The 15,130-nt window shown below is 31.2% G+C and overlaps 1 protein-coding gene across 5 annotated transcripts in view; it reads left to right on the plus strand.

Annotated features, from left to right (window-relative positions):
• LOC129758123 (BAI1-associated protein 3) overlaps nucleotides 1-15,130 on the plus strand; it is a 409,115-nt gene that overhangs the window by 52,078 nt on the left and 341,907 nt on the right. For all 5 annotated transcript variants that reach the window (XM_055755572.1, XM_055755575.1, XM_055755576.1 and 2 more), the window contains exon 2: nucleotides 8,946-9,595. In XM_055755572.1, coding sequence (XP_055611547.1) covers nucleotides 9,295-9,595 — 301 coding nt within the window. In that variant the 5' untranslated portion in view covers nucleotides 8,946-9,294. The remainder of the gene's footprint in view (nucleotides 1-8,945; nucleotides 9,596-15,130) is intronic.

The raw sequence follows: 15,130 nt of genomic DNA on the forward strand, positions 1-15,130 counted from the left end.
TTCAGATTAAGATTTCAGAATAGGATTTCAGATTCAGATTTCAGATTCTGTTTTCAGATTCTGATTTCAGATTCAGATTTCAGATTCTGATTTCAGATTCTGATTTCAGATTCAGATTTCAAATTCAGATTTCAGATTCAGATTTCAGATTCAGATTTCAGATTCAGATTTCAGATTCAGATTCAGATTTCAGATTCAGATTTCAGATTTCAGATTCAGATTCCAGATTCAGATTTCAGATACAGATTTCAGATTAAGATTTCAGATGAGGATTTCAGATTCAGATTTCAGATTCTGTTTTCAGATTCTGATTTCAGATTCAGTTTTCAGATTCAGATTTAAGATTCAGATTTCAGATTCAGATTTCAGATTCAGATTTCAGATTCAGATTCAGATTTCAGATTCAGATTTCAGATTAAAGTTTCAGTTTCGAATTTCAGATTCACATTTCAGATTTCAGATTCAGATTTCAGATTCAGATTTCAGATTCAGATTTCAGATTCAGATTTCAGATTCAGATTTCAGAATCAGATTTCAGATTCAGATTTCAGATTCAGATTTCAGATTCAGATTTTAGAATCAGATTTCAGAGTCAGATTTCAGATTCAGATTTTAGATTCAGATTTCGTATTTAGATGTAAGATTCGAATTTCAGATTCAGATTTCATGTTCCAATTTCAGATTCGGATCTCAGATTCAGATTCAAATTTCAAATTCTGATTTCAGATTAAGATTTCAGTTTCAAATTGGAGATTTATATTTCAGATTCAAATTTAAGATTGAGATTTCAGATTCTTATTCAAATTTAATATTGAGATTCCAGGTTCTAATTTTGAGATCAGGTTTCAGATTAAGATTTCAGAGAAGGGTTTTATATTCAGATTCGCATTAAAATTCTTCATTCAGATTTCTAGTTGAAGGTATCAGGCTTAGATTTATGTTTCAGGTTCAAATTTCAGATTGAGATTCAATACAAGAACTCACTTCGAGATTTTCACCCCAAAATGATTATTTCTACGATTATTTAATTTATGTTTCATGGTTCCCATCACTTGCCTTTTATATTCGTTTTTAACAATTCGTTTTCTCAATTTTTTTCATTTTTTCTTATATTCAAACAAATTCTAGAGAATCGACACAAAAAATGTGTTCTATCCCAACCCACTTCTCCCGTGAGTGAAATATTTCTAAGGCTATGATTCTGAATAAAAAATAAAAATAAAATAATAAAAAAGTATTAAATTGTACGATTGAATTCATGTCTTTTTAAGGGTTTTTTTATCGAAGGTAATTACTATAACAATTTTCGCATAACCTTCACCGAAACCACACATCGCGTTACGCCTCGGTCGTATGCTGCTGCTCGGTTGGAATAGATTGCTCGTTCGGTCTATTCGAATCGAGCAGCAGCATCAGCAGCATACGACCGGGCATGGAAACGGTATGGGCATGACAGTCGCCCGCGACAGTCCTGCGCAAAACTGTCACGCCCTACAGCCGACAGTTAGGATGAAATTATTTGCGAAACAGGAGGCATGAAAGAATGAAAATCGAACTGTCGGTTCGGTTCGCTACAGCTTAAAGCACAACACTTTCGGCAGCGCAAGCTTTAGCCGATTGTTCAGATACAATCTTCGTTCCCGAACGTGTGCGACGTAGCCGAAGCGTTTTTATTCGTCACCGACGGTACAGCAGCGAACCGAGTGGAAAGGCAAACCGAGACAGTTTGTTCGGCGAAGAAAAAGCTGTCATCGCAATGCAGTACTTTTGGGAAGCCTGATTTAAACAATTCTATCTCGACATTTCTCATATTATTATGAAGAGATGCGAAATTTTGAAAATTGAGACGATAATTCTGAAAGATAGAATTTATTTTTTTCAAATACATTTTTCAAAAAAATTGATTAAATCAAAAATTGATAAAACTAATATTTCAAATAAAATGGATATTCATGAATTGATACAAAATATTTTGAAAACGTTTAATCTCATTATTCATTATTATTATTCTGGATTTCACTAACAAAAAAACATAAAAAGAGACATATACATTTTTTTTATTCTATTGAATTGATTTTGTTTAGATTGTCTTCAGTATACTCTTGTATTAAAAATGAAAAAAAAAACATTAATTTGGACGCCTATTTAAATTGTTGAAATTCCTCTGTAAGATTACCTTCCGTTTTCAGCTTTACGAGCCATTTAAAACGTTACCCCCAGAAACGAGCGTGCTCTTTATTTGCACCTTTTGTAATAGAAAATTGTTTCACTTTTCTCGTTTCACCATCCAATTTCCCAACAGCAGCCCTAGGATTAATTATTCATTTCTGTCTCTCTCTCCGGTCTTTTCTTTTTGCAGGTTATGAATTGCCAGCACAACTCAACACAACTCGGCAGTTTCCGCAGCATCCCCGTTTGATGATTTTCCATGGCAACAGCAGCACTAAAAAAAAAGATTTCACTAGTTGCAACAACCTGTGACAGTTAGGGGGGGAATAAAGATGGAAAACGACGACGGACGAAAGGCGGCAAACGGGGATGCAAAGGTTATTTTATGTTTTGCGATAATGAATACATGCCGAGCACGTCTTTTTGATTCGCCCGACAACTACCAACCTTCTCATACTTCATCTCGCCCATTCATCAAGCTGTGAAAATATAAACACACGGGATTCTCGAATGTGAAAACTGCTTCATGGGTTTCATCATGGCACTCAAATATTGTTGCAGCAGCAGCATGCAAATAAGTATATGGCGAGTCACGGATTACAAACCGCACGGACTAGATGGAGCCACTACTAGGACTATCTTTTGCTTTTCATTCGAACGATGATGGCGATGTTGACGATGATGACGATGGGGAGGATGCTGTTGGATGCCTCAACTCAACAAGATGATGGGAGACTGTTGATGATGCGGCTTAGATTGAGCAATCACTACTCCGGAGGCTATCTGCTGAATGTGTACCTACTTTATCTGCGAGGACGAACGAGCCATATTTATATTTAGATACCAAATGGATAATAAACCGGGGCCAGGATTTGTTACTGCTTTCCAACAAACAAACGTACATACAAATCGCACAGTCAAGTGAAGAAGGCATTGTGGAAATGGATATCTGCGTTCTGGTTAATGATCATTATCATCATGATTATAAATTCGAACGAACCAATCTTATAATCATCATTGAAGCGGAATCGCTTCAGTCAAACGTGTCGTCGATCCCCGGCCTGAATGATGATGGAAAGGCGGAATTGATTGAATGGCGCCTTTGGGCTTCGGGATGTTTTGCTTATTTTTGTTTGTGTCTATTATTTCAGCGACGGAGTTTTTACGTAGTGGTTTATTTTCTGTTAAGAAATATTAATGAACTAAACCATGTTTAGAAAAAAAAATGCAAAAGTTCTCATTTATGTTTGTTAAACTAAAAATGCTGTTTTTTATAGCTTCTTAGGATTTTCAAAAAAAAATAGAATAAAAGTATCTTTCAAACGTGTTAAAAGATAGATTGGTCAACAAAATATTTTAACAGTTAAAGAATTAAAAAACAAAATAAAACATATACTGACCTGAGCACTTTGTAAAACAACTCGTTTTATTTCCATTCAGTTAAAGAGTATGAAGTTTAAGTTCTAAGCATCTGAAAATTGGACCAAAACAAAATTAAAAACCTGATTTAATACACTTGACAGTGGATTGTATTTAGGCTTTCTTACAGGCTGCAAATTACATCATATGAAACAAAAAAAAAATAAACAAACGATACATAGCGTTTTCGAATTTCTTATCAATAAAACTACGATTTAAGAATTTCAGACGCAGTGAAGTCAAAGTTTTAAAAATAAAAATTCGAATTTTTTTATAGGACAAAGTAATAAAAAAAAAATTAAACTACACCATTAGCAACTAAATGGCGGTATTGGAATGACTGGATCATGGAATATCCGGTATGATCCCAATTATATTTAATTTTATTTAACGAGAATAATCTAAATGTACTCTTCTATGAATCACAGCATATGGTAATCTCAAACTAAACCAAATGTAAAGTTAAAGAATGTATTCAAAAAAAAGATACCAAAACATGTGTTTCAAATTTTTATCAACGTTTGCTTTGAGTAAGCTCTGAAGTGAGGGAAACGAATAGATAGAAAAAATTATTGGGTAAAATAATGTGTGCATCTCACTAACTCTGAAGCAAATCCAGGACCCAAACGGTTTAGCAATTCTATTGTATATTAAATTTAAGAATAGCTTACATGATCCAAAAATCGTTTGAATTAAAAACGATGTGAAAAATATGGTCCAACAATCAGTAAAATGTACGAATTTTTGGCTTTATCATCAGTTTTTGGAATCGTGAAATTTTTTTCAATTTGGAAATTTTTACAACGTTGATATGGTCTTTTAAAAACATTAAACCACAAACCAGAAAAAACAAAATCACAAAAGGCAAAAATAACAACAATTACAAAAAATACAAAAATCACCAAAATGACAAAAATGACCAAAATGACAAAAATGACAAAAATGACAAAAATGACAAAAATGACAAAAATGACAAAAATGACAAAAATGACAAAAATGACAAAAATGACAAAAATGACAAAAATGACAAAAATGACAAAAATGACAAAAATGACAAAAATGACAAAAATGACAAAAATGACAAAAACGACAAAAATGACAAAAATGACAAAAATGACAAAAATGACAAAAATGACAAAAATGACAAAAATGACAAAAATGACAAAAATGACAAAAATGACAAAAATGACAAAAATGACAAAAATGACAAAAATGACAAAAATGACAAAAATGACAAAAATGACAAAAATGACAAAAATGACAAAAATGACAAAAATGACAAAAATGACAAAAATGACAAAAATGACAAAAATGACAAAAATGACAAAAATGACAAAAATGACAAAAATGACAAAAATGACAAAAATGACAAAAATGACAAAAATGACAAAAATGACAAAAATGACAAAAATGACAAAAATGACAAAAATGACAAAAATGACAAAAATGACAAAAATGACAAAAATGACAAAAATGACAAAAATGACAAAAATGACAAAAATGACAAAAATGACAAAAATGACAAAAATGACAAAAATGACAAAAATGACAAAAATGACAAAAATGACAAAAATGACAAAAATGACAAAAATGACAAAAATGACAAAAATGACAAAAATGACAAAAATGACAAAAACGACAAAAATGACAAAAATGACAAAAAAGACAAAAATGACAAAAATGACAAAAATGACAAAATGACAAAAATTACAAAAATTACAAAAATGACAAAAATGACAAAAATGACAAAAATGACAAAAATGACAAAAATGACAAAAATAACAAAAATGACAAAAATGACAAAAATGACAAAAATGACAAAAATGACAAAAATGACAAAAATGACAAAAATGACAAAAATGACAAAAATGACAAAAATGACAAAAATGACAAAAATGACAAAAATGACAAAAATGACAAAAATGACAAAAATGACAAAAATGACAAAAATGACAAAAATGACAAAAATGACAAAAATGACAAAAATGACAAAAATGACAAAAATGACAAAAATGACAAAAATGACAAAAATGACAAAAATGACAAAAATGACAAAAATGACAAAAATGACAAAAATGACAAAAATGACAAAAATGACAAAAATGACAAAAATGACAAAAATGACAAAAATGACAAAAATGACAAAAATGACAAAAATGACAAAAATGACAAAAATGACAAAAATGACAAAAATGACAAAAATGACAAAAATGACAAAAATGACAAAAATGACAAAAATGACAAAAATGACAAAAATGACAAAAATGACAAAAATGACAAAAATGACAAAAATGACAAAAATGACAAAAATGACAAAAATGACAAAAATGACAAAAATGACAAAAATGACAAAAATGACAAAAATGACAAAAATGACAAAAATGACAAAAATGACAAAAATGACAAAAATGACAAAAATGACAAAAATGACAAAAATGACAAAAATGACAAAAATGACAAAAATGACAAAAATGACAAAAATGACAAAAATGACAAAAATGACAAAAATGACAAAAATGACAAAAATGACAAAAATGACAAAAATGACAAAAATGACAAAAATGACAAAAATGACAAAAATGACAAAAATGATAAAAATGACAAAAATGACAAAAATGACAAAATTGACAAAGTTGACAAAATTAACAAAAATGACAAAATTGACAAAATTGACAAAATTGACAAAATTGACAAAATTGCCAAAATTGACAAAATTGACAAAATTGACAAAATGGACAAAATTGACAAAATTGACAAAATTGACAAAATTGACAAAATTGACAAAATTGACCAAATTGACAAAATTGACAAAATTGACAAAATTGACAAAATTGACAAAATTGACAAAATTGACAAAATTGACAAAATTGACAAAATTGACAAAATTGACAAAATTGACAAAATTGACAAAATTGACAAAATTGACAAAATTGACAAAATTGACAAAATTGACAAAATTGACAAAATTGACAAAATTGACAAAATTGACAAAATTGACAAAATTGACAAAATTGACAAAATTGACAAAATTGACAAAATTGACAAAATTGACAAAATTGACAAAATTGACAAAATTGACAAAATTGACAAAATTGACAAAATTGACAAAATTGACAAAATTGACAAAATTGACAAAATTGACAAAATTGACAAAATTGACAAAATTGACAAAATTGACAAAATTGACAAAATTGACAAAATTGACAAAATTTACAAAATTGACAAAATCGACAAAATTGACAAAATTGACTAAATTGACTAAATTGACAAAACTGACATAATTGAAAAAATTGAAAAAATTGACAAAATTGACAAAATTGACAAAATTGACAAAATTGACAAAATTGACAAAATTGACAAAATTGACAAAATTGACAAAATTGACAAAATTGACAAAATTGACAAAATTGACAAAATTGACAAAATTGACAAAATTGACAAAATTGACAAAATTGACAAAATTGACAAAATTGACAAAATTGACAAAATTGACAAAATTGACAAAATTGCAAATTGACCAAATTTACAAATTTGACAATATTGACAAAATTGACAAAATTGACAAAATTGACAAAATTGACAAAATTGACAAAATTGACAAAATTGACAAAATTGACAAAATTGACAAAATTGACAAAATTGACAAAATTGACAAAATTGACAAAATTGACAAAATTGACAAAATTGACAAAATTGACAAAATTGACAAAATTGACAAAATTGACAAAATTGACAAAATTGACAAAATTGACAAAATTGACAAAATTGACAAAATTGACAAAATTGACAAAATTGACAAAATTGACAAAATTGACAAAATTGAAAAAATTGACAAAATTGACAAAATTGACAAAATTGACAAAATTGACAGAATTGGCAAAATTGACAGAAATGGAAAAATTGATAAAATCGACAAAATTTACGAAATTTTAAAAAATGGTAAAATTGAAAAAAAAAGACTTCTCTGTCAAAATTAAGGATTAATACAAAATGTCGATTATTTGCATTTGTTAATAAAGTCAATTTTGTCATTTCAGTTTATTAAAAAAATTTTGTCAATTGTATCAATTTTAACAAATTTGTTTTTTTCCTATTTTTTAAAGTTTTTTTTTTCAATTATGTCACTTGATTCAATTTTGTCAATTTTGTCATTTTTGTCATTTTTGTCATTTTTGTCATTTTTGTCATTTTTGTCATTTTTGTCATTTTTGTCATTTTTGTCATTTTTGTCATTTTTGTCATTTTTGTCATTTTTGTCATTTTTGTCATTTTTGTCATTTTTGTCATTTTTGTCATTTTTGTCATTTTTGTCATTTTTGTCATTTTTGTCATTTTTGTCATTTTGTCATTTTTGTCATTTTTGTCATTTTTGTCATTTTTGTCATTTTTGTCATTTTTGTCATTTTTGTCATTTTTGTCATTTTTGTCATTTTTGTCATTTTTGTCATTTTTGTCATTTTTGTCATTTTTGTCATTTTTGTCATTTTTGTCATTTTTGTCATTTTTGTCATTTTTGTCATTTTTGTCATTTTTGTCATTTTTGTCATTTTTGTCATTTTTGTCATTTTTGTCATTTTTGTCATTTTTGTCATTTTTGTCATTTTTGTCATTTTTGTCATTTTTGTCATTTTTGTCATTTTTGTCATTTTTGTCATTTTTGTCATTTTTGTCATTTTTGTCATTTTTGTCATTTTTGTCATTTTTGTCATTTTTGTCATTTTTGTCATTTTTGTCATTTTTGTCATTTTTGTCATTTTTGTCATTTTTGTCATTTTTGTCATTTTTGTCATTTTTGTCATTTTTGTCATTTTTGTCATTTTTGTCATTTTTGTCATTTTTGTCATTTTTGTCATTTTTGTCATTTTTGTCATTTTTGTCATTTTTGTCATTTTTGTCATTTTTGTCATTTTTGTCATTTTTGTCATTTTTGTCATTTTTGTCATTTTTGTCATTTTTGTCATTTTTGTCATTTTTGTCATTTTTGTCATTTTTGTCATTTTTGTCATTTTTGTCATTTTTGTCATTTTTGTCATTTTTGTCATTTTTTTCATTTTTGTTATTTTTGTTCTTCAGTTTTGTTATTTTTGTCATTTTGTCATTTTTTCATTTTTGCGATTTTTGTCATTCTTATTTTTTGTGTTTTTGTCGAGTAGGTAGGATTGATGATCTCCCAAATTAACCGATAACTGTACCTTTCTGTAAGAAAGGTAAAAACGTCTGACAAAAACTGCTAGACAATGATTCAACTCGCACTTTTCACTCTTTGGCTCAAGTAACCACAATTGAATTTAAAGAAATTTCTAATAATTTAAAATATTCCTATAACATTATTTTTCTTTACTCTTCTTTAATTCCAGCATTCCGATGTCCTCCTAACCAGTGGATAGACAACCAACAGCAGCTTGTCAAGTAGTAAATTGTGTGCTCGTGCATAAAGCAGAATATTTTGTGTGTGTGGCTGTGAAAAGTGAATGGAAGCAACCAACGATTTTTCCACCCTCTGTGAAAGGCGTCTCTGGTCAGATAAGATAAAGTCTTAGAGGGGAAAAAAATCCACCGTAGTGTCAGTGTGTTAGTGTTTATTATATTATAAGAGATTTCCGTATCAGTCAGTGTTCAATTCGTGTCTGAGCAACATCAGCAACAAGCTCTAGGAGCAAAAAAAGGAAAAAATAAAAAAGTTTCATCAAAAGCACAACAGCAACAATGAGCTTCTTCAGTTCGCTGCAGCAGTACGTGACAAGTGGCGTCGCCGGGCTGGGATTGAACCCTCGGCGTTTTTCCCTGTCGAGGCAGGAATCGACCGAAGCCACGACCCCGGCTGGTAGCTCCCAGTCCCAGATCAGCCCCAGCCCGCTGATGATGATGGATCCGAGCAAAATGAACAACTCCAGCGGCGGAATCCTGATGGGTCCTCCTCCGCCGGGATCGGGGGGCTCGATCGGGAGTGGGGGCGGAGGTGGATCCGGCGGAAGTATCTACGGGGCAGGAGGTCCTGCTGGCGCTGGTGAGTAGAATTGAACGCAATTCATTGTCTCCAACTGGCAGGGGAGAAAAAAAATGAGCGGAAAACATTGAAACGATTTATTATTACGTGAAGTGGTTCGTGTTTATGACGTCTGTTATTTGGATTGGGGGCATCCAGCAACGAGGTCTGGAGACAACACTTACCGCTCCCTGCTTGAGCAATAAAATAATAACATTTTTGAATGCTTCCTTTCCATGCTGCACTGCATTTAAACGCTCAAAGCAGCAAACGGGGCACATTAACGATATTAGCTTTTATTTTTACGCACCGCCACATCCCCCAAAGACCACAATTTTGAATCTTAATTGAGACATTAAAACGCGGACGGGAGGATAATTCATCTCTGGATTCTGTTTGGGTACCCACAATGGCAGTTTATGTGCTAAAAGACGTTTCGCCTGGAGATAAATAACGTGTCGGTTGGCGAAATGGTATTCTCCAATTGGAATCGTAACGAATGAAAAAAGAATCGCTTCTAGTTTAATTGAAATGTTCCATTTAAGGTCTGATTGCTGGCTTAAGAATGACAAAAAATTTCATTTTGCTTGCTAAGTCACAGCTGTTTTTTAAAAGGTTGAAAAGGTTGCAATTGGATTCACAGCAAAAAAGACCAAAATGACAAAAATGAAAAAAAAATATTAAAAAATGGTCCAACAATTTGTTTTTTTACGCAAATATACTATATTTGAGTTTTTTTGTTTGATTTTTATCCTAATAAATCCAGGAAAACATCCGGGCATTTTCAACAAATAAATCCGGGCAAGTCCAGATGAATCCAAGCATTATTATTGCGATAGCTATTATTGCACCTAATCGGGAAAGTACACATTTCTTAAGGAGTATTGCCATAAATCTGCTCATTATTATCTGCCAAGCACTGCAATATAACCGCAGATCATACTGACATGACACTTAGAACAAAAACCTGATCGTTTTCTGTCTAACGAACCTGGCCAAATTTGACGAAATATTTCCTGTAGGTAAAAATTTCCTGTTGAGTCCGATTGTATCGTCAAAATTGCCTATTTTTCTTTGATAGTTGGGTGTTACTTTCTAACTGGGATAGCATTTCTTCGAAAGCGATCGATGCGCACTCTGTAATCGATATTGCGAAATTGCTTATTTAAGCATCGCAACGTCATCGTCAACTCAGACAATAACAAAATGATGAAAAATCGACTTTTGATTGAAAAATGGGAATGTTCTCTTTCACAGAGTCTTGCTTGAATTTATATTGAAAAATAACAAACTTTGAAATTTTTTATCAAATTTTAAAAATAATCTATTTCACAGAATTTTACAATCAATTATTTGATGTTTGAATTAAATAATGTCTTCATAAAATAATTTTTTAGTTTGCACCAATCCGAGATATGACAGTTTATAAAGTACAAGTTTTTGCTAAAAAAATCCCTTATAACTGACGAACACCAACTGATGCAAGTTTGCGCTTTGAGAGAAAAAGGTGCGATTTTTTTTATATACAAATTCCAAGAAAACATTTTTATTGTATAAATTCATTCACAAAAGAAAGAGCCAGAATACTGTTTTTTTCGACACAACCTTAGTATAGTATATTTATTTATCAGATTCTAGGCTTCAGCCTTTGATCCTAACTAGTTACTACACATCTATGATAAAAACATCTTAAGACTATTTTTTATTTGTTCTCTGGACATAGTCAGTTTGATTACATCAGCATATGCGTTGTAAAGCGCCATCATTCTATAGATTGGCTCATTACGAGCGTAATTCTGTATTCGATTTGGAAGCTGAAACGGTCTCACGTTGCGCAAACTGCTACGTCCTTCATTTGGAGAAATTTGTGATACTAAATATGGCGAAAAGTACTTTCCACTGGTCCAAGTCCTTTAAAAACAGCGCATCTGTTGATTTCCTCCGAGTTTCGAGTGACTCCAGTCCTACTAACATACACAAGGATCTGTATTCCGGCATTTTCGGCATAATCTTTAATATTCAAAAAATCATAACTCGCTAACGAAACGTCAAATGTATGTCGTGTTTTCGATAAAATTGCTTTAAAAACCGTTGGCTACAACTTTGTAGAAGACAGTTTAGCTCCATCTGTTCACTGGAAAAAGTATTTATGGGTCTATCATACAAAAATGATACGCCCTAATGCTTGATTTAAGATTATCAGAGCGCATGGTTTGATGAGCGTTTTTGCTCAAGACACCATTTGTCTATCTTTTATATTATCTTCGTAATTTATTTTGTAATGATGAAATTCCATCCTGGACCACTGTGCATTGTTGGGATAAAAATGTGAAGCGACGACCAAAACAAAAATCATCACTTTGAGCGAAATTTTCGTTATTCTGACGTAGCCTGATTTTTATTTCACCAGTCCCTGATATTCGAAAAAAAATGTTGCAAAGCAAGGTTTTAAGGTATCACAAGAGGTATTTTTTAAATTTTTTAAATACATTAATTTCCCGAGTTCTTACTGTTTAAAAAAAAGTGATTTTTTTGGGGTTTTGAAAAACTGTGGGGAAATGTGGGCCACCGAATCCAAATTAACTAGATAATTTGCCAAGTTTATGAGTTGACTCAAATCCGAAATTTCATAATTCATTTAGTTATTCTAAGGCAATTTCAGATGAGGAAATAAAAAAACAGAGTTGTATATGATCGAATAGTTTCTAATTCCTGGCTCGCGAACGTTTCGGCAAAATTCCTTACATAGGATTTATGTCGTCTCTATCGCATTGGAAAAATTAACAAAATATTTTTCAAAACTATTGGCTTGCGTTTGGGTGACTTATTCATGTTTCGTCAAAAATTCCTGTTTCACATGAAAGAAAATGAACAAACCATTTTTTTTATTGTTATTTACCTTAAGTCTCCCACGGATGCAATTTGCGTGAGCTTGTTTAATTATGCAAGTACATTTTTTTAGGCTTGTTAAATATAAGAAGCATATGATGCGTACATAAGTCAACAACATGTAGAAAAACATGCTTACGCATGTTAGATTGAGATATTCATCGTTACCCCACTCTTCCCTACATCTTCCATTTCACCTCTACATTCCTTCACATTTCTAATCTTAAAATAAAACTTTCACAATTTAAAAAAAAAGTTTTTTTATGCATTTTGAATGTTTATCTTTATTCCTCTCATACCTAACATTTTCACTACATTCTTGCTCACCTCCATTCCTCCATTTCACATATATTGCTTTTTCAGTCTCTTCATCTTATAACCCGAAGGAACAAACAAACAGTAGCAGCAGCCTTTAAAATTTACGTGTTCTAAGCTTATTTGACATTTTCCAGCGGAAGATCAAATCAAAACACACAACCAGCAGCAACAGCCTTGAAAATCTGTGCTTTCTAAGCCAATTAGTCTTTTTTACACCAGAAGACCAAATAAAAAACAAACAAACAGCATAGAAAATCTGCGCTTCCTAAGCCAATGCGCCTTTTTTTCACCAGAAGGCAATTACAAAACAACTAAACAGAAAAAGTAGACTTTAAAATCTGCACTTCCTAAGCCAATCCGTCATTTGCCACCGGATCAAAACGGCAAATCGAAACAAACAAACATCAGGAGCAACTTTGAAAATCTGCGCTTCCTTTGGCCTATCCGTCATTTTATACCAGAAGACCAAATCAAAACAAAAAAACAGCCAGCCTTGAAAATCTTCCGTATCTAAGCCAATCCGTCTTTTTCCAGTGGAAGGCCAAATCAAAACGAACAATCAGAAGCTGCAGCAACTTTGAATATGTACGCTTCCTAAGCCAATCCATCTTTTTCCACGGAAAGGCTAAATCAAAACAAAGTACCTGCAACAGCCTTAAAAAATCTGCACTTTTTAAGCTACTCCGTCTAATTTACCGGAGAAACAAATAATCAAAGCTTCAGCTTTAACAATCTGCGCTTTCTAGTCTCTCCAAAGGATCATACAATCATAGAAGCAGCCTTAGAACAAACAAATCATTAAAAATAACAAACCCATGAGTATAAAAACAATATTTCCTTTGAAAACTTCTATTGGTCACTTATTATCCACTAGTTTTTTCTTAAACTCCAAGTTAAGCATAAGTTTCAATAAATTGTTGACAGAGATAACGAGCGTACACTAAACAAAGAGACGAAATGTCACGATAAGCATTTTCGATTTTCTGTCAGTGTTATTCCAATCGAACAGATCCAAGCAATCTTAAAGGCAGCCCTACAGTAGGGCTGCAAGCTTATCATTTTGAAAGGGATCAGACTGCGCCTCTTGTATGTAGTCTCTTTAGTTAGAAGGAAACGAAAACGCGTCCGTCACAGAATAGTCATATAGGCTTATTTTTAAAACTGAAATCAATGTTTGTGTGAACAAAAAATTTTAGAATCTCGGTTCACCGTCATCTTCAGTCTTTGATCTTTTTTGAAACCTTTTGAAATTCACTCTTTTACAAGATTTCGTCATACACGCTAGAAGTTCTATTATTGATATTGATATAAGTCATAAATTGTCATCAAGCACTGTAGCTCAAACATTTCAGCACATCATCTTAGTAACGAGTCAATGGACTATCGAATTCACAACTTAAATTCAGTTTTACTTCTGTTACATTAATTTCCTCTTAAAACAATATGTTTACACACTATTATTTTTAAAATTTGAGAAATGTAATAGAAAAAGGCGAAAGATTGAAAGTTCTCCACCAAGCTCCTGTCCTGCAAAGATCCGAGAAAGTACGTTTGAACATCTTATCATTATGAAAACTGTTTTAATACATTCATAATTTCAAACAGCACATTAAATTTTTCTCCATTTTAATCTTCAAAGGCTGTTCCCGAAGCGTTCATATCAAAATTTCGAATATACTGAAGAACTGAGATTTTCGTGAGACTAAGTGTATTCTATGAAAATGATATCCTAACTATTAACTAGAACTTGAACTTAACTAGAATTTGAGTTTAGAAAATCAGTGAATTGTAAAATGAGATACACCAATGCAAAGCAAAAGTTTAATGTCTTTTATGCCGATTCCAAAAATAAATAGAACACTTAAATATAACAAAAATGTCAGAAGTTACACACTTTTTTAGTATCAAATTGTTTTTTGGCACTCTTTTTATCCGGAATAAATTTCTGATGACTTGGTAAAATTAATCAGCTTTATTTTCAAATATTCAGAAACTAGATTAATTTATTATCAACTAGCTGACCCCATACGAACTCCGTTTCGCTTTCAACTTAGACTATGTTATGAACATTTTGTATGAAAGCCAATTGCTAAGCATTTTCCAGATGCACTTCTGAATTCATTGTAAAGTAATAATTGCAAAAATATTGATCGATCACTTTGTCTGCCGTCTGCTACTAAATTTGAAATCAGAAATCCTTTGACCGTGCCAAAAAACCACGTGTATAAATTTCGACTCGATCATTGCATAACAATGCAATTATTGCCAAAAAGCTCAACCCCTTTCGGGGGCTCTTTTACAATCTTTGATGACTGAAATCGATTGCCCTTCCCTCAAAACTCCCGTGTG

Source organism: Uranotaenia lowii, chromosome 3, assembly GCF_029784155.1.
Source record: "Uranotaenia lowii strain MFRU-FL chromosome 3, ASM2978415v1, whole genome shotgun sequence".
Taxonomy (NCBI): domain Eukaryota; kingdom Metazoa; phylum Arthropoda; class Insecta; order Diptera; family Culicidae; genus Uranotaenia; species Uranotaenia lowii.